The 20,763-nt window shown below is 46.5% G+C and overlaps 2 protein-coding genes across 5 annotated transcripts in view; both read left to right on the top strand.

Annotated features, from left to right (window-relative positions):
- Positions 1–20,763, top strand: part of cemip (cell migration inducing hyaluronidase 1) — a 247,262-nt gene that overhangs the window by 42,449 nt on the left and 184,050 nt on the right. The gene's annotated exons all lie outside the window — the stretch shown is intronic.
- The window catches only part of LOC147100145 (cell surface hyaluronidase CEMIP2-like), a 114,732-nt gene that overhangs the window by 40,893 nt on the left and 53,076 nt on the right, over positions 1–20,763 (top strand). For all 4 annotated transcript variants that reach the window (XM_085968880.1, XM_085968881.1, XM_085968879.1 and 1 more), the window contains 6 exons: positions 3,266–3,397; positions 3,966–4,001; positions 10,195–10,347; positions 10,461–10,638; positions 13,289–13,504; positions 15,696–15,904. In XM_085968880.1, coding sequence (XP_085825006.1) covers positions 3,266–3,397; positions 3,966–4,001; positions 10,195–10,347; positions 10,461–10,638; positions 13,289–13,504; positions 15,696–15,904 — 924 coding nt within the window. The remainder of the gene's footprint in view (positions 1–3,265; positions 3,398–3,965; positions 4,002–10,194; positions 10,348–10,460; positions 10,639–13,288; positions 13,505–15,695; positions 15,905–20,763) is intronic.

Genomic DNA, 20,763 nt, shown 5'->3' with positions numbered 1-20,763 from the left:
CAATTAAAATGAGTGGCTTGTTTACAGCCACTGAACAATGGTTTTAAACTGACCTTTTAAATTTGACAGCTTGCCCTCCGGTTTCAGGCTGTTGCTAGATCACATCTGTGAAGCTGAGGCGGGAGGTCAGTGGCCATTGAATCAGCTGATGAGTTGACAGCTTCAAATGTCAAGTAAAAGCTCCCACCTTAGAGATATCTTCCCTCAGCCACAAGCTGTTCCTCACTGTATTTCCATAACAGGGTCACCATGCTGCAAGTCTTTACACAAGTCTCCATCCAGTCTGACCTCATTGCCTCTCACCATTGATAGATCGCTTCTGTCATCTCTAATTCACCTGCAACCTATTCCATCAGCATGGGTGCCCTTTATACTCTCTCACCTTGGTCCTCAGAAACCAACCACCATCAGCCCCAACACCAGCAGCACCAGGTACACCGACCTTCTCCGCAATCTACTGATGCTGCACAGACAGAGGGCATCAGCACCCAACCACATTGCTGCCAGGGATGGCCTCAGTATGACCAGATTTACTTCACGATGCTGTACACCCTGGCTGCCACCCCACAGCAACACCATAATGCATCCCTACAATGCCCAAGCCATTCCTTTCACACTCCATCATTGTGGGGGGTACCGTTATGTCTCACCATTCACTGCCACTCACTAAGCCACTTCCAAAGGTGCACACAAATCTGTCCAAGAATGCAAAATCTTGAAAATAAAAGTTTCAGGCCTAGAAATTGGGTTTTGGCTTAGCCAGGGCTTTAGCGCTGGAAGTTAGTGCCGGCGCTAAGTCCCCCTGCGCGCGGCAAAAATTCAGTAGCGCCGCGCCCAAATGGCTGCCGGCACTACTGAAGGGTCTTAGCGCCTGGAAAAGGGCGCTAACTGCCGTTTAGCGCCGCAATTCCGGCGCTGCGGCACCCGATGCGGTGCGGCAGGCTGGGGAAGTGCAGGCCGCCTCCTTCCGTTAAGGAGGAGCTGCCTGCACCCGGCCGCGGCCCGCGCAAATCTGTTTAAAAATGAGCCCGGCACCTCGGACAAGTGCCGGGCTTGCATCTGTTCCGGGGGGGTGAGAGGAGAGGAGAGGAGAGAGAGAGAGAAGTCCGGGGAGGGAGCTGCGGGCAGGCGGCCGGCGGGAAAGCGGCCGGCCGCCGCGGGGCCTTTAATGCGCCGGCGCAAACACATGTTGGACTCTGTTGCCAGAGTCTTAGTTGCGGCTGCCACGGGCGAGGCGGCCGCAACTGAATTTCAGCGCTGGGGCCCGTCGGCATGGCAACCGGGACGCTGCGCACACCGATGACGTCATCGGTGCCGGCGCAGCGCTACCGGTGCAACGCCGCTTTAGGGCCCCAGGGAATTTTTCAACTGGCCATAACTCTGGCGCTAGTCCCTCTAGCGCCTCAAAAGCGGCGCTAAGGCTAGTGAATTTCTAGGCCTCAATGTTTGACACCACATTAACAGAAACTTTACATGGACATTGCATAAAACACCCAAGTGCCTACCCTTGTGTGTTGTTAGTTGGTATGATTGCACTAGGATGAGGGTGAGTGTGAGGGGTGGCTAGTAAGATGTGGATGTGATAATGTAGATGGAGAGGGATGGGTGGAGGTGTGAGTAAGGATGTGCAGGAGTAGGGTAGGGAAGGCAGAGTGATGGGGATGTGATGAGAGGCACAGCAGGATGAGGGTGAGTGTGGCTTTATACTAACGTTTCAAGGTCTACTGAGATCATTGCAACATTTGGGGCACTGCAGCCTGGTCCTCCTGACCACATCCCTGCTTGTGCCCTCCTCTGTAATGTGCAACCAGGCTGTGTTGTCCTCCTGGGGAAGTCTCTTCTGCCCATCAAAAGGGAAGAGGACCTCCCTGCGTGCTGTGACTTCCTCCATAAGCATATGGAGGAGTCATTGGAGAACCTGGGTGCAGCCCTGCATCTCTGTGCAGTGATTGTCAATGTTTATAGCCTCAATGCTTTAGAACACTGACAGCACAAATATCAAACTAAATTTGGGCCCTGTTATAAATCTCCATCAAGAAACTACTCGTGAAATAACGCTGGACGGCCAGCTGGTGGCGCCGTCCAAGGAGTATAAATACTCGGGCGTTGGCCCCAGCTTGCCAGGGACATTTTGTAAGACAAGGAACTAGTGAAGTACAACTAGACCTCCATGTTCTGAAACAAGTTGATTTAAAGCCTTGCTTTATACTCAAACCAAGTGAGTAGTGAGTTTTCTTACGTCAGTCCCTTTATGAAACCATCAAATTACGTCACCAGACCCGCTTCCTCTAATTGGCTGGGAAATATGCTGGGCAGGGCTTAACGAGCCCCATCAAGGTAAATTCATTTCAGCCAGCAGCGGGGTCGGGACCTGCCATCGACATCGCCCGCCCCGGACCCATCGCGATCAGCAAAATCGCGGCCGATGAGCCGAATGGCCGCCTTCTATGTTGTACGATTCTGATTCTATGTGCTTCAAGTCTCTGGAGTGGGACATGGACCCACAACCTTCTGACTCTGAGGTGAGAGTGCTACCCACTGAGTCACAGCTGACCCCCAATTAAGAGGAAAATCATTTATCCGAGTAACCAAAATTCTCCCCTGCATTTTCTAAATATGCAGCTCCAATAATGCAGTGATATATAGCCATAGTTACACTGAGACATAGATAATGCACCCTCATAGCTCCGTGTGTGCTACTATAGTTTAAACAATCATTAGAAAGTTGTGGGTTCATCTATGAAGTGTAAAGTACTGTATAATTGTGTCATAATCCTAGCATCTATTTCCATTGGACTGTCATTATAACGTGTACAGTATGCAGCAATATTTCATCTCACATTCAACGTTCCTTTTTAATAATGCAGAATATTTGCAGCCTCCAAGTATCTTGAAATTTACACTGGCCACTTTACTCCAAAAAAGTGCAGCACTAACGTTAAATGTTTGCTTAATTAATTTCCTGGAAATATTGTGACCAGAAACCTGCTTTTAAAAAGTTGCATTTGTTTATGTGCTTTATTTATGACTCATTAAATATTTTTCCGACTTATGTCCAACTGATAACGGATGATTAATGATTCGCTCGTGTTTAAAGCTGTCATACCTTGCCTTCTGTTCCTGCTGAGTCTTGGCTTCTGATGTTTATTAAGTGCTTAGGGCCTGAGTTCCTTCCTTTGTTGATGACAGGAGCATCTGTTTCCAAGACGAGATTTCTCGTATGGCCACGACAGGACCAACCATCTGTTTTGTGTCTTTGACATAGGTTTCGCCCACATGAGAATGCTGACCCAAGAAAACCAAGGGTTCCTGCCGTTATTGATGGTCTTGTAAGCTTTAAAAATAATGACCACGGAGCTTGGGCTAGAGGAGGAGACATTATATTCCGCAACTCTGGGTATGTTCTGTCAAATGCTGGAAAGTGTGTTTATAACAGCTAACACGTTTGATATACAGCAGTGATGAGTGCATTGTATGTTACTGAAGATACAATGCACTGAGGGATACAATGCATTCTAATTGCTGTGGATATACAGCACAGGTATATACAGGAAACTCTTTTTTTTTTATCCGGCACCGACGGGACCGGCGTGGTGCCGGTTTATCAAAAAGTCCGGATTACAGAGAGGTATAGTTAAAAGGTACGAGCGCTCCGTACACAGCAACAAATCCAGGCTTCCCTGTTGCTTAGCAACATGTGCAGGAATACCGGCCGTAGGCCAAGCATCCCTGTTGCTTAGCAACATGTGCAGGAACCCCGATTGCACAGCCACAGATCCAGGAACTGCCACTAATATGAAGTAAAACTTACCTGAACCTACTCCTGAATTTTGCCGGTTAACCGAGATTTCCGGTTATTTAGATGCCAGTAAATCGAGAGTTTCCTGTAATGCACTGCTAGTTACTGTAGATACTCTCTTGTATGAAATTCAGGGAAGTGACCACATTCCTTTATGCTTCTCCAGGTTCTCGGACAATGGAATTGGCCTGACTCTAGCAAGGTAACTTTCTTTTGGAGATTTGTTTTTTAATTTTATGAATGCCTTATTCACTGATCATCTATCCAGATTAAATCTTTTTTAACTTAAAACCGAAACCTTGGCTTACAGAAATTGGCCTAAAAGAGCAAATACATTTCAATATTTCTAGTTGATTTCCTGTAGCTTTGCACAGGTGAAGTCAAGACCATGAGTAGTCCTCGGGTGAAGTTAGGTTAGAGGCCAGGGGTTAATCAGTGCACAGGTGTCATTCAATCTCCTTTATAAAGTCATATCTATTGCCCTTATGTTTACATTCTCATTATAAATTTCTACGTGACAATGATGGAAAATGTCTATGTAAACTTGTCACAATGTAACTACATGCTCTTGCCAGTGGTGGTGCTGCAGGTTGTAATTAGTGTGACAAAGGCTGTTTTCATTATAAATGTGGACAGGAATTTCTAATGGGGAAAGTTGACAGGAAGTGCACACAGCTGTAAGATTTTTAATATAGCTATAACTCAACGTACGTTTTTTAATGATAAACATCCTCTGTATTCAAAACTGACAATGTTTGCACATTTTACAATTGTTTTTACAGTAGAAAAGAATAGGCAGCAAAGAAAATAGAAGAGATCCTGGCTCGTGGAGTTCAGGGTTTAGGAATGCATCGCAGCTTTATCTTGAAGGGCATTTAAAAAAAAATGTCTGAAAACATAAATAACTCGGCCTGTCGCCTGCTTGGCCTAGTCATTTTGCCAGCCTGATGGCCAAGGTCCTACACCCCTCCTCATACTGTCTCTGTGTGCCCTCCTTTTTTTTGCTTGCTTATAGGTCTTTCACGCTCTCACTCCGGTACACCCTCCAACTGCCTTTTCTGCCACTCTGGTAACCTCCAACTGCATCCCTTGTCTTGGTCGACACAAGGCCCACAAACTGCAAATGAATGAATCACCAGATAATCTCTCTTTTGAGGTATTTGTTGAGGGAGGAGTGTTGGCCAAGACACCAGGCGAACTCCCTGCTCTTCAAATAGTGCCATCCAACTCAGCAGGCAGACGCGTGTCCTCCGCTTAATATCTCATCCAAAAGACAGCACTTCCGACAATGCAGCACTCCCTCGGTACTGCAGTGAAGTGTCAGCCTGGATGCTGTGCTCGGGTCTGAATGGTAATTTAGTGGTGATGACTTTTCCTTTTAATGGAGTTTTGGTTGGATATGATTGCTTTTCTTTCATGAATGGAGAATAACGTGTGATGTTGTTGTTTGGCAGGCAGAAGGGGTGTAGGTGCACAGGCTAGCTGTTGGGAAGCAGTGGGAAGCTTTGCATTCGATGTTTATATATTGCTTTTTAAATAATACATTTTAAAATGGAATAATTTGGAGAATTGGGGCCTAATCGGTTAAATGCTATAATTCAAGCTAATTGCATACTAGCAGTGTATATACTGCATCCATCTCACTGAATGTCTTGCTTAATTATTGTAATGTTAATTAAGTTGTTGATGAGGGGCTGTGTGGAGCATTGCAATTTAATGTCATGGTGACAGGATTCTCTTGGGTACGGAGAACAAACATTAGTGGCTTTTGTTTCCCCACTCGGTTGTAAGACGTTCTGATTGTCTGACAGTTTGTAGAGTTCAGACCCGTGGAACAGACAACACAAAACCCAATGAATCTGTCAAACTTCTTTTACTTAAAAATCAACAAGGGGTTACAAGTAATTACCAGAATACAAACTGTACTCAATTATCTGTACTTATTACAAGCAAGCATCTAAAATCATTTACTTTAAGCTCAGGTGATTATAAGCAACACCACATACATACTAACACCAGTGAGCGGTCAATTCATAGAAACATAGAAGATAGGAGCAGGAGTAGGCCATTCGGCCCCTCGAGCCTGCTCCGCCATTTAATGAGATCATGGCTGATCATCCAAATTCAGTACCCTGTCCCTGCTTTCTCCCCATATCCCGCGATCCCTTTAGCCTTAAGAAATATATCCAACTCCTTCTTGAATATATTTAATGAATTGGCTTCTACTGCCTTCTGTGGTAGAGAATTCCACAGGTTCACCACTCTCGGTGAAGAAATTCCTCCTCATCTCAGTCCTAAATGGCTTACCTCTTATCCTTAGACTGTGACCCCTGGTTCTGGACTCCCCGACCATCAGGAACATCCTTCCTGCATCTAGTCCTGTTAGAATTTTATAAGTTTCAATGAGATCCCCTCTCATTCTTCTAAACTCTAGCGAATATAAGCCTAATCGACCGAATCTCTCTCTTCATACGTCATTCCTGCCATCCCAGGTATCAGTCTGGTGAATCTTCGCTGCACTCCCTCCATGGCAAGAACATCCTTAGATAAGGTGACCAAAACTGCACACAATACTCAAGGTGTGGTCTCACCAAGGCCCTGTACAACTGCAGCAAGACATCCTTGCTCCTGTACTCGAATTCTCTCGCTATGAAGGCCAACATACCATTTGCCTTCTTAACCGCCTGCTGCACCTGCATGCTTACCTTCAGTGACTGGTGCACAATGACACCCAGGTCTCGTTGCACTTCCCCTTTTCCCAATCTATTGGCGTTCAGATAATAATCTGTCTTCCTGTTTTTGCCACCAAAGTGGATAACCTCGCATTTATCCACATTATACTGCATCTGCCATGCATCTGCCCAATCACCCAACCTGTCCAAATCATACTGGAGTTTCTCTGCATCCTCCTCACAGCACACATGCCCACTCAGTTTTGTATCATCTGCAAACTTGGAAATATTACATCTAGTTCCCTCGTCTAGATCATTAATATATATTGTGAATAGCTGGGGTCCTAGCACAGATCCCTGCGGTACCCCACTAGTCACTGCCTGCCACTCGGAAAAAGACCCGTTTATTCCAACTCTTTGCTTCCTGTCTGCCAACCAGTTCTCTATCCAAGTCAGCACCTTACCCCCAATCCCATGTGCTTTAACTTTGCACGCCAATCTATTATGCGGGACCTTATCGAAGCCTTCTGAAAGTCCAAATACACCACATCCACTGGTTCTCCCTTATCTATTCTACCAGTTACATCCTCAAAAAATTCCAGTAGATTAGTGAAGCATGATTTACCTTTTGTAAATCCATGTTGACTTTGTCCGATCCTGTCACTGTTTTCCAAGTGCTCTGCTGTTACATCTTTTATAATGGACTCTAGCATTTCCCCCACTACCGATGTCAGGCTTACCGGTCTATAATTCCCCGTTTTCTCTCTACCAACTTTTTTAAATAGTGGGGTTACATTAGCTACCCTCGAATCCATGGGAACTGTTCCAGATTCAACGATGACTAGACGTATGACTTTAACTGGCAACTGACCAGCTCGCCCACGACTGTAGCCACGAGTGTCAGACTACAACATCCCTTATACCCCAAAACTTGGCAACTCGCCCACAGCATTCGTGTCCCAAACTCTGTGATTAACGGTCTCTCTGTCTCTCTGTCTCTCTGTCTCTGTCTCTCTCTCCTTCTATCTGTTTTGACGCTAAGTTAACCAAGGCCAGACATTCAAGGATTGGAGAGTGTCGTCGTTTTTACAGTTGCAGGTTGTTGACTCGTGGTTCTCACAGAACTTTCAAGATCTTCTCTTTTGAAGGAAAAATTCCAGCACATCATGTTTTTAACCCAGCAGACTCTTGTCTCAAAGCTTGTCTGTACAAAGAAAATAGTGCAGATGCTGGAAATCTGAAATAAAGACAGAAAATGCTGGAGATACTCAGCAGGTCAGGCAGCATCTGTGAAGAGAGAAACAGAGTTAACGTTTCAGGTCGATGACCTTTCGTCAGAACTGGAAAAAAGCAGGAAATGGAACAGATTTTTAAGCAAGTGTAGGGGCTGGGAAAGGGGGGAGGGGATGAAAGAACAAAAGGGAAGGTCTGTGATAGGATAGAAGGCAGGAGAAGTTAAGAGACATTAAGAGATATTCAAGGCAAGAGGAGATGGTAATGGGACAGGTTAAGAAACAAAGGATGGCTCTAGATGAAGTGTAAATTGCGCTGGCAGAATGGAAGACAGCTGCCATGTGGGAGAGAAGAGAAGATAACACGAACAAAGTGTGGGGGGGGGAAAAAAATATATATGATAGGGGCCGAGGTTATGATCTGAAATTGTTGAACTCTATGTTGAGTCCAGAAAGCTGTAAAGTGCCTAATCGAAAGATGAGGGGCTGTTCCTCGAGCTTACGTTGAGCTTCAGTGGAACAATGCAAAAGGCCGAGGACTGAGAGGTCCGAGTGGGAGTGGAGCGTGTATTTTGGTCACTTTTAGATTCAGTCAAGTTTACCACCATGGACAGTATTACACTGTACCTCGAGGTCTGGTCCCACATGTTACAGAACACAATAGCAGTCCTGGTGCAAGTAGCTAAGGACACAGGTTGCACTGGCTGCTGCTGAGGGTCAATGCAAAGCACTTTTTTCCCCCTGAATTACAGGTGACTCAAAAGAATGGTAGTCCTAATTCATTGAGTTAGCTCTCATGAGTGGAATACATTCAGTATTCCCACATCTGTTGAACAGGATGGAAAATCATTAGCACACCCACAGTTTCCCAATTTATGCTCCGAATGGCGGGGCTCCCTGCTGGTAGCATGCATTTATAAAAATCAGCCCCGTCATTGTGGATTTTTCATATCTTCGCACTCTTCCCTTGTAGTATTGTATAAAGTAATGGAAGAATTTGCAGGCTGATTAACAGTCTGACCTCCACTTCCATGGCTGTAACCAGTTGATAGGGTGGTCAGCCTACACAATGGCAGGGTTCTACGGACTCCCACAAACCATATAAATGAGGGGGGGGGGGAAGGAGCCACCCACCAGACGCAAATATCCTGCTGGATGTCAACCCAGAGTCCTGAGCTGGAGCTCCGGTCTCCACTCACTGGGACTGCCCGGAGCTCTGGTCTCCACTCACTGGGACTGCCCGGAGCTCCGGTCTCCACTCACTGGGACTGCCCGGAGCCCCGGTCTCCACTCACTGGGACTGCCCGGAGCCCCGGTCTCCACTCACTGGGACTGCCCGGGGAGGGGCTCGAACCCTGCACCTTCTGACTTAGTGGTGGCCTGGCTGCTTCTCCGACAAGGCTTGCTTCAGCCCTAAGGGTTTACTGAGTCTGTGTTGTAAGCTAAATTAACTGACCGCACTACTCATTCAACAACAGTACCATCGCTGAATCCCCCACCATCAGCATCCTGGGGGTCACCATTGACCAGAAACTTAACTGGACCAGCCTCACAAATACTGTGGCTGCAAAAGCAGGTCAGAGGCTAGATATTCTGTGGCGAGTGTCTCACCTCCTGACTCCCCAAAAGCTTTCCACCATCTACAAGGCACAAGTAAGGAGTGTGATGGAATACTCTCCACTTACCTGGATGAGTGCAGCTCCAACAACACTCAAGAAACTCGACTCCATCCAGGACAAAGCAGCCGGCTTGATTGGCACTCCATCCACCACCTTAAACATTCACTCCCTCCACCACCGGCGCACCGTGGCTGCAGTGTGTACCATCTACAAGATGCACTGCAGCAACTCGCCAAGGCTTCTTTGGCAACACCTCCCAAACCCGCGACCTCTACCACCTAGAAGGACAAGGGCAGCAGGCGCATGGGAACACCACCACCTCCAAGTTCCCCTCCAAGTCACACACCATCCTGACTTAGAAATATATCGCCGATCCTTCATCGTCACTGGGTCAAAATCCTGGAACTCCCTCCCTAACAGCACTGTGGGAGTACCTTCACCACACGGACTGCAGTGGTTCAAGAAGGCGGCTCACCACCACCTTCTCAAGGGCAATTAGGGATGGGCAATAAATGCTGGCCTTGCCAGTGACGCCCACATCCCATAAACAAATTTTAAAAAATCTGCTTGCAACTTGGTCTTCAGGGATTACAGTACGTGACACTTCGCTGTCTAACATTTTATTCATTATTAAATTAATTGAGATTTGTGTGGAGATGCATTAGTGGTTTCTCCTGGCCATCATCTGGTGACATTATCTCTTCTAATAGATCATAAAAACTAGCCAGCTCCACTTTCAGATCCATTATACAAAGAATGATCTCCACACAAATCTCTACAAACACTAAACTTATTAAGCTTTTTTGTGGTTGATGCTGCCATTTGACTGAAACTGATGAGAAAGGGTTGCTATTGTGCTTTTGTTTCCATAGCGACGGAACTTTTCCAACTGATGAGGGGTCCAGCTTGGAAGTGACAAAATCAATCTTTGTTGGTGAAAGCATTAATGTAGGCTGCAATGGAGGGCAAAACAGATACTGGGGCATGGGAGCCCACGGAGAGTACAGGACACTGCCAAGAAACAGGTAGAAATGAGAAACTTTGACGTTTTCTATACATTTTAACAGGTTTTGGGGGGGCTTTTTAATCCAAAAGCTACTAGAAGTGTTGAACTTAAGTCTTTGTGTGTGCTTTCCAGAACCTTTCCCATCCGTGGATTCCAGATGTACGATGGCCCAGTCCGACTAACGCAGTGCACGTTTAAGAAATACGCACCTGTCCACCAAAGGTACTCCAGCGCACTTGCATTTTTTATGAGGAACGCCTGGCAGATCAGCCCCCAGAACAACGTGTCTCAAGTCAAGTTGGAGGGGAGTGTAAGTCTTAAAATAATTTGCTTGTGTATTCTCAAACATTGACAGAAACCAATCTGTGGTAGTGGAGCAAAGATGGTAAAATTAACCCTTTGGACCCATGTGTTAACCTGCAATGAGCTGGCTGTCCTTTTTAAATTATTGAGCCCAAATTTTACACTGAAGACTGGAAGAACATTGGAAGGCATGTTACTGACACATTTCCGTGATATTCTATAATATTTGCCCAATATTATAATCTGATTTCCATTGAACTACATATGTGCAGTTGTTTGAGAGTCACAATTCATTACTTCATATCCGCCTGCTGGGCCTGCTCTGCTGGCCAAGATGGATCTGAAAGATTGAGAAACCAGATGGCTGCCCTGTGCGGTCGGTCTGAGCACTCCGTGCGGTTGCAGCATGGAAAACGTTGCCAGTGGCTCCATAGGATCTGACGCCCGACTGAGGAGATGGTTCTTGGTAATGTCGGCAAAAGCAGCCGTGCCTTGGTGGCAAAGGGAAGCGCCGGCAATGGAGGCACTAGTGATGGGTGAGCGTTGCTTCCCTTACCTCACATAGCTAGCAATGTCAGTGCAAGACAAATGCCCCATTTAGCTCCTTCTACTCTATCTCTCTGCGGGGGTGGGTGGGGGGGCGGGGATTAAAGGTTCAAATGATGAGGATAGGTTGGCTTGTATTCCTGAGTATAGAAGATTCAGGGGTGATCTAATCAGTGTTTAAAATGATAAAGGGATTTGATGTAGATAAAGAGAAACTACTCCCTCTGATGGGGGAATCCAGAACAATCATAAAATTAGAGTTAAGACTATCAGGACTGAAGTCAGGAAGCACATTTTCACAAAGGGTAGTGGAAATCTGGAAATCTCCCCCCCCCCCCCCCCCCACCGCCCCCCCCCCCCCCCCCCCGGCCCAAAGGCTGTGGATGCTGGGTCAATTGAAATTTTCAACACAGATTGATCGTGCACACCACTGTGCTCTCCCCTCCACTGTACTCCACCCACCGCAGTGTGCGCTCCCCTCCACTGTACTCCACCCACTCCATTGTGCGCGCTCCCCTCCGCTGCGCGCTCCCCTCTCCTCCTTTTCAATACATAATTTTCTGAAGTATAAGAATGCTTATTGGCAGCATTTACTCACATAGCAACCAATCACAGTCAACTAATTTCAAGTGGTGGCTATAATGAAAAATTCCAACAGATTTTTCTTCTCCATATTTATATTCAGTCTCTAGCAATCTGTCTGTTTAGTTGTGTTGAATTCCATTGTTCTGACAATTAAACATCTGTATTAATGACAGAGGGCAGGATTTTCATTGGGCTGTGGAGGCAGGATTGGAGGCGTGCGGGGGGTTAAAATCGCAAAATCGCGGGGGCACGAACCCATCCCGCCCCCAACCCGCCTCCATGCCAGTTTCAAAGGAGACGGATACCTGACCTGTGCTGGGACTCACCTCCCCGAGGCGGGAAGGGGATTAGTGCCAATTAACTGCCTGTTAACAGGTAGTTAACAGGCAGTTTTTAGCCTAATCCCTATTTTTATTGCTGAAGTGTGGGATTTTTGATGGCTGCAAACCACGCCAAGTTAGCGAGGCGGACCGTCTGGCTGAAGGGCTTGGAGGGTTCCAGATGTCCGGTGTTCAGGTGAGTGATGGGTGCATGAGTGCAGAGGTAAGTGTGCTTGGTGTGTGTAAAGTGTTTAAAGAAGTTTTACTTACCTTTACAGCCTTCTTTCCTTCAGGTCTCGGGAGTCCCTCATCTCACCGGCACAGAAAGCAGAATGGCCGCGAGCTGTCAAAAGTTGCAGCATTCAGCTTTCTGTTCTGGAGAGATCTCTAAATCATCCTGAGAGGAAGGAATTAAGTTGGAGTACAGATTGTCAGTGTTTGACAGCTTCAAACAGCTGACAGACGCTGATATTTCATCTGTCAAAAGCTTTTGACAGATGAAATGTCAATCTGTGACGTCACCTGTTGCCGGGTGGCCCTTAATTGGCCTGCTGAGCCCGCTGGGCGGGCTCAACAAGGTCAATCAAGTGAAAATCGCATGGGTTGGCCACAACTCGATGGAGGCGGGACTACAACCCTGAAAGTTGTAGGCCCGCCTCCTACACGCCTCCTCAATGAAAATCCAGCCCAGAGTGTCTGTAATCTGTTCAGTATTACTCTTAAAGTTGTATAAAAACAAGCTTTGTTCTTTTAATCCACATATAATTTACAGCACAGAAACAAGCCATTTGGCCCAACTGGTCTGTGCCCGTGTTTATGCTCCACACGAGCCTCCTCCCACCCCTCTTCATCTCACCCTATCAACATATCCCTCGATTCCTTTCTCCCTCATGCTCTTATCTAGCTTCCCCTTAAATGCATCTGTGCTATTTCTCAACATTCTCACCACTCTGAGTAAAGAAGTTTCTCCTGAATTCCTTATTAAATTTATTATTGACTATTTTATATATTTGGACTCCCCCACAAGTGAAAATATCTTCCATATGTCTACCCCATCAAACCTCTTTGTAATTTGAAAGACCTCCATTGGGTCAGCCCCTCAGTCTTCTCTTTTTCTATAGTAAAGAGCCCCAGCCTTGTTAGACCGAGAGCAGTTTGCTCTTGTGTACCTGCGCCCATTTCTTTCTTTTTTTTCCCCCCATGCAGGTTAATCTTGAGGTATTTTTCGGCAAACCAGGACAGTGGTTTGGAACTAATGGCCTTGATGGTGACTGGACTTCTATTTTCCATGACCTGGATGGCTCAGTGACTGGATTTCCCGACACGTTTGTAGCTAGGGCTGATAACTACCTCGTTCGTCATCCAGGCTGCCTTAGTGTGCCCAGGTGGAATGGAGTGATCTGCAGTGGCAAGTATGCCCAGGTGAAATTTCAATTGGGTAAAACAAACATTGTAGCGTTTTGTATTTTGCAAATCATGATGCCGGTTTTTACAGCTGTCTTATTTGAGACGGGATTTGGACTTTATGGGGCCGGTTTTTGGTTTTGCTGCAGTAACTGGGTGGGTGGCGAGTGTTGCAATCGATCGGCAGCGCGAGACACGAACCAACATGGTGGTTGGGCCTCATTAACATGAGATGGTGAGCTGCGAGTGCCGAATGGGCGGTTTGAGGCAGCTCACTGGTTGGGGAGGGTGGGAAACCCAGCAGCTCAGACACCGAGCATCCGACTATAGACCTGGGGCGGAGGGTGGGTGGAGAAGGGTGCGCAGAGCGGGCTGCAGTACATTTGTGGCAGCTGAAAATCGCGTTGATCCTACAAGGACCCTGATTTTAAATGTTTAAGCAAGTCGGGTGCGAATGCTAGAAGCCTATTTCGAGGCCCGCTCAAAGGTCTCAGCGGGTGGGCCTTCCCCGGGACAAGTCTTGCCAATTTTCATGCCACTGCCACCCTGCATGTGCCAGGGAATGGCCAATGTAAATCAGCTCCTTAGTATCAGACTGGGCAACTTTACAAGTTTCTGTTCCAGGAGCAGAATATCGGTCATATTGGGAGTGCATATGGGGAATAACACTGCAATCCCACACTCTGGGAAATGCACACTCAAGCGGAGTGTGGATCAGAGATATTGGAAGCTTGACTCTCATCCGAGTAAGGCTTGCTGGCTCCAGCCCCTCCAGCACTTGAGGACTTAAGCACATAATCTAGGCTGGCATGTCAGTGGAGTGCTGCATTGTCAGAAGTGCCACCTTTCAGATGAGACATTAACCGAGGCCCCCTCCACCTGCTCTGGTGGATGTAAAAGATCCCATGGCACTATTTGTAGAGCAAGGGACTTCTCCCTGCGCCCTGGCCAGCATTTTTCCTTTGATGCAACACCATCAGAACCAAATAACTGGTCGTTTAATCTCATTGTCGTTTTTGGGATCTTGCTGCTGCAGTTCTGACAGAGGAGTAGTGACTGCACTTCAAGAGCAGTTAATTGGCTGTGGAGCACTTTGGGACATCCTGAGGATGTGAAAGGCATTCTATAAATGCAAGTTCTTTATTGCTTATAGGGCTATAACATTGTAGCCACAACTCTCTAACACATGCTCCCTGCAAGCATGGGATCACAAACATTCCTCCTGTTGGAAATTCAGGTACGAAGGTGGGTGTGGCCAATTCATGGTCGGCATAAGACGTTAAACCGAGGCCCCGTCTGCTCTCTCAGGTGGACGTAAAAGATTCCATGACCCTATTTCGACGAACAGCAGGAGCTGGCCAACAATTATCTTTCAACCAACACCTAAAAGAGATTATCTGGTCTTTTATTTCATTGCTGTTTTTGAGAGTTTGCTGTGCGCAAATTGGCTGCCATGTTTTCCTATATTACAACAGCGACTACACTTCAAAAGTACTTCATTGGCTGTAAAGCACTTTGGGATGTCGTGAAAGGTGCTATAGAAATACAAGTCTTAATTTTTTTAAAGAGTCAATTTCATAAAAAGAATTATTATTATTCATTATCCTGGCCCGAAGATTCCATGGGAGTTTTCCTGCTTCCCCATCATAACTTCGGGGTAATCCAACAGAACTGTCAAAAACAGCTGAGATCCAGCGTAACCAGATTTTCGCCTCTTTTGAGGTTTCTGCTTGTTTCCAGCAGGAGATCTGGAGGGCCCCCCGCACCTAGACTCCACCCCACGCAGCCAGCTGGCCTGTCTCCCACTCCTCATCAATCTTACCTGATTTTTAATGTAAATGCACAAAAAGTCAGTCACTTTTTAACGCAAGGCTATTTCTGAAAGGTGGGTGTGCATGAAGCCTGATGCGTAAGGGGACTAGTCAGAATAATCATGGAGGGTAAATCGAAAACTCTGACTGTTTAAAATGTTGCCATAGTGAAGCTCTCAGCTGGCTATTGGAAACCTGGTCAATATCCTGGAACTCCCTCCCTAACACCATCGCCGCAAAGGCTGCAGCGCTTCCAGGAGGAGGCCCACCACAATCTTCTCAGGGCAACTCAAAGAACAATAAACGTGGTCTTGCCAGTGTCTCCCACATCTCGAACAAATTTTAAAACCCCCGCTGTCTCCAAAAAGCATAAAGCACTATTTTTTTCTTTTATTCAGCTCTATGTTCAAGCCTGGCGCCCGGAGAATCTGTCTCTGCTGATCACGAAGGATTCCTACCCGAACCACCCTCTGAAGCTGCAGGGTGTAAATCGCAGGGCATCCTATCAACAGTACCAGCCTGTCGTCATGCTGGAACAAGCCTACACACTACGGTGGGACAGCACAACGCCTGAGCAAATTGTCCTCTACCCGATCAATTTTAACAGGTAACTTATTGAGACCATTGTTTCGTTTGTGGTGTTGGGCAGTGTTCACTGTCCAAAGTTTCAGCTGCAGTATTGGGTAAACTTTGTAAGTGTCCTCTAGCAGAATGGAGACTTGCTCAACTGAGGTGTTGATTGGAGACTGGGCCGCAGAGGTCAGCCTGCTCCACTCACGATGCGCCCAATTGGATTAGCGTGTACATCGAAATTTTATTTAAACCTTTTTTAAAGAGAAAAGTTCCCTTTACTGCAGTGGATGAACTAATGACTTCTGGAAACCGTTTCTAAGAATAACCTGTTGAGGGACCAGTGCATTATCAAACTGACCTAGTGTTGCCATAGAGACCAGGAAGGTGCCAGGCCGCATCAGCTGATCAGGGTCAGGCTGACCGTTGGGATGCTGCAATTGGGCTCAGTACCCTTCAGCTAGGGAGGGGCTATTTCACCAGGGATTGGACTTCTGATTTCTATTGAGACCCTGGTAAGAGGTGGACCTGTTTGGGCAGGTATTGGTCCTCACTGCCTGGACGGAAAGGAAAGTCGGGTGGGGGAGCCTCGCCCATTGGTAACAGGCATGCAGTGCTCTCCGCTCACTTTCCCCTCTCCGCTCCGCCCGATGGCCTGCCTAATGGAAATAACATCGCAAAATCTCACGCCGTGGCAGCGTCCCGGAGCGGTGGCGAGTTAAAGGTGCTCATTTCAAGGACAGAGGCGACTGCAGTACTGCACAAGGGAGGCCCCTCCCTCAGATGCTGCAACAATTGGGGGCCTGCCGCCGTGCATCAGTCACTATGGTTACACTTTCTTCAAACTCCGAGCTGAGCTCCCATTGAGGAGCCGACCCTGACTATATAATTAACATCGGCCCAGGATAATGGGATGGGGTCACAGCAGGGTCGGAAGGGTGGCTGGAAATCCCCCCACCACCACCCCGGTTCCACCCAGCCCATGTATGGCGTGACCCCTGCTGAAGATGAAAATCCAAGCCTCAAAATTTCAGCCCCACGGAGGGTTTTAGGATCTCATAACATATTTTAATCTTTTCCATGTGAAATTTAACCACACTCTTGTTTTACTTTGTACATGTCATGAGGGACTTCAGTTATGTGGAGAGACCAGAGAAGCTGGGATTGTCCTCGGGGAGATCAGCCATGATCTCATTAAATGGCGGAGCAGGCTCGAGGGGCCGAATGGCCTACTCCTGCTCCTATCTTCTATGTTTCTATGATTTAATAAACGTGTTCAAAGTTATGAGAGACTTTGATAGAGTAAATAAGGGGACACTGTTTCCACTGGTGGGAGGGTCGGTAACCAGAGGATTTAAGATCGTTGGCAGGGGATGCGAGGAGAATTTTTTTACACAGCGAGTTATGATCTGGAATGCGCTGCCTGAAAGGGCGGTGGAAGCAGATTCAATAGTAACTTGCAAAAGAGAATTGGATAAATATTTAAAGAAAAAGTTTGCGCAGAGGCACGATTGGCCAAAAGGCCTCCTTCTGTACCCTATGATTCTATTATCTTCTAAACTTATTGGCTTGGCAAGTGATTTGTTTGAAGGATTTGTGATGTACAAAAGTTTGGTAATGTCGGAGTTGTTGATTTGTGAGTAGCCCAGAATAAGGAGTTTAGCTAACAATTTGCACAACTTCAGCTGCTCCGTCCTTTCCCCCAAATCCCACCCTCTTCCGAACAATGCCTAATGATGGGACTAGACCCCACCATAGACATCAACCTTGCAGAGATCACTGCGTGCTGCTCTCTTTTTTCTCTCCAGTTCAGCATCACTGGGCTCAGTGAGTGACTCCCTCAATCCCTCAGGCGGTTGATCTCGCTGCTGCTCCGCTGGCCCCACAGTGAGATTGTGCAGCTTGTGTACAGCTCGGTATAACCATGAGGACAGCCGTGGAATTACTTACCTCAATATCGATATCAATCCCAGTTGAATTGGGTTAAAAGGGCACATGCACCGAGGCTGGAGCTGTTGGGAATGTCACCGCTGAATCTAGCACAAGATCTGATAAAGGCTGGGACAAGTTGAAAATGAAGACAGTCCGGCCTACATGGATTGGCAATGGTTTGTTTAGATATCATATTGCGTTCCTATGCAAATTCTGAGTCATTACTAAGCAAACAAGCTGAAGAAAAGGCAGTGAAGTAAATTTGGTATAACATGTAAATAAATAGCCTCACACAAGTTCAGTTCTCGTTTAGAAAGCTGAAAATGATTGAAGAGATAGTTTGTGTTTTGAGTATTATATTGTATGAAAAGCTATGAATCCCATCTTTAAGAAGCCACTCTGCACTTTAGATGGATTGTCTCTCCATTTGGGCAGCAAAATACACATGTGGATTAGATCATTGCTTTAAAAGGTTCAGATCAGTTTAAGATGATCTGTTTACCTGCTCCCCTTCCTGTTTCCAATTAATGGTGCATTCACACGCCATGCTTGGCAGCAGAGTGAAGCAGTTTAGGGTTCACACCGAGGTACAACTTGGAAAAAGAACTTGCATTTCTATAGCACCTTTCACGACGTCCCAAAGTGCTTTAAAGCTACTTAAGTTCTTTTGAAGTGTTGTCACTTGTAATGTAGGAAACGCGGCAGCCAATTTGGGCACAGCAAGCTCCCACAAACAGCAATGTGACAATGACCAGATAATCATTTTATTGATGTTGGTTACAATATAATGGCCAGGACACAGGGGAGAACGCCCCTGCTCTTCAAATAGTGCCACGGGATCTTTTACATCCACCTGAGAGGGAGTGTGGGGCCTCAGTTTACCGCCTCATCAGAAAGACGGCCTTCGAAGGAGTGCAGTGTAGGTTTACCAGAATGATACCTGGACTCTAAGGGTTAAATTACGAGGCAAGATTACACAAACTAGGGTTGCATTCCCTAGAATTTAGAAAGTTAAGGGGTGATCTGATTGAAGTTTTCAAGATATTAAGGGGAACAGATAGGGTAGATAGAGAGAAACTATTTCCGCTGGTTGGGGATTCTAGGACTCGGGGGCAGAGTCTAAAAATTAGAGCCAGACCTTTCAGGAGTGAAATTAGGAAACACTTCTACACACAAAGGGTGGTAGAAGTTTGGAACTCTCTTCCGCAAACAGCAATTGATGCTAGATCAATGGTTCATTTTAAATCTGAGACTGATAGATTTTTTGTTTACCAAAGGTATTAAGGGAAATGGGCCTAAGGCAGGTACTGTATATGGAGTTAGGTCGCAGATCAGCCATGATCTCCTTGAATGGCGGAACAGGCTCGAGGGGCTCAATGGCCTCCTCTTGTTCCTATCTTCCCTCAGTACTGCACTAGAGTGTCAGCCTGGATTCTGTGCTCAAGCCTCTGGAGTGGAACTTGAACCCACATCTTTCTGACTCTGGTGAGCCGCAGTTGACCCCTAATTTCGAACTAGGAATTCAAGTTGGTTGTGAAAGCCCTGACTGACTCTGAAGTGAAGCGGAGTGAGACTCCATCTTCTAGGTTGGGCCCTGGCTCTGGACTCGGGCTGCAGTTACGCAATAGGTGGAACAAAACCACTCCTCACCAACACTTGGGTTGTAGAGTAAACAAACTTCGCTTTCACTCTTCGTACCAAACTACTTTGTTCGCAGCTTTGCTGAATTTTTGCCTCAATTGTAAATGTCAACGATTGGAAGTATTTAAGTTGACTTGTGGTCAACTGATTTCATCAATTATTTTAAAGTAGCGACGACTAGAAATCAAACTGAAGAGGAAAGCAACACGGTGGCGATGCAGGGCACTGTTCTGTGTATCGAGAGTGGTTCTATAGAAAACAGTGAATTTGGGCTGGGCTGTGTTGCCATCGAGAAACGCTGTTGCAGCAAGTCTTCTGGGAGGGCAGAACATTGTTGCCAGTTCTTGCAGAAAATGGGAATTAGATAATTGCTTGACAATGACTAATATTCCAAGGTATGGAGAGCGAGCAGGAGAATGGTTTTAAGTAGAGCAAAACACACGATGGGCTAAAGAGCTTGATTCTGTGCTGTAACATTTTTTTTGGCAGCCAGATCAACAGTCAGCGCTCCCAGTTCTGATGCAGCTCAATTTAGCTCCAGGGTAAAGTCTGTTTACTCTGAGCTAACAATGTGCCTTCACAATAACCTCATCCACTTCCCTCCTGCCGCTTGTAACATTTCCATTTCCATTTCCCACAGCAGCCATCCTTGTGGCTGTTCTGAATGAGACTGCTAATTTAGTCCCCATTATTGTTGAATTATAGGCAGTTTAGGTGCTGTGCAATCATCATACCATCTAGGAGCTGCGCTGAGACGGGCTAAACTCATTTCGATTAGTACCTTACAGTTGTAAGAAAAGCTGCTTTCATTCTGACAGTCTCCAGCTGATTTGAGCAGAGATCCCAGAAGTAACCAGACAATTTGCACTCATTATGTCACTAAATCTCCATTGCCGTTATCTACCAAATAAGATTAGGATTCAGAAAGAGAGACGTGAAATCCCCATTCGAGACTCGGTAGCAAATTATTGGCTTGAAAGATGTGAAAAATCACTTCTATTTGGGGAGCAGATGTCCGACCTCCATCAGCTGCATCGTAGTATTTGCTGAGTTTAATTTTTTTAAATCTATCAGCACTTTTTTGGTAGCCAGTGATATAGTCATCCAGCATGGAGAGAGAAAGGTGATCACTAAAGGCAAGCAGTACTTGTTAGGACATGAGCTGTCACCTACAGGGTTACAGCAAGAGATGGCAGCAAGCCAGCAGTCACTAGGGAGAACTGAGATGTGGGGGGGGGCGGGGGCGGTGGGGGGGGGGAGAAATATTTTGCTCTGGTTTGGTCTCGTGCGGTGGAGCAGCTGGCCTTTTTCTAGTCTTGGCTG

The sequence above is a fragment of the Somniosus microcephalus genome, chromosome 27, assembly GCF_052327205.1.
Source record: "Somniosus microcephalus isolate GS21.2 chromosome 27, FLI_Smic_1.0, whole genome shotgun sequence".
Classification (NCBI taxonomy): domain Eukaryota; kingdom Metazoa; phylum Chordata; class Chondrichthyes; order Squaliformes; family Somniosidae; genus Somniosus; species Somniosus microcephalus.
The sequence above is the reverse complement of the archived record's forward strand: the minus strand, read 5'-3'. Positions and strand labels throughout refer to the sequence as shown.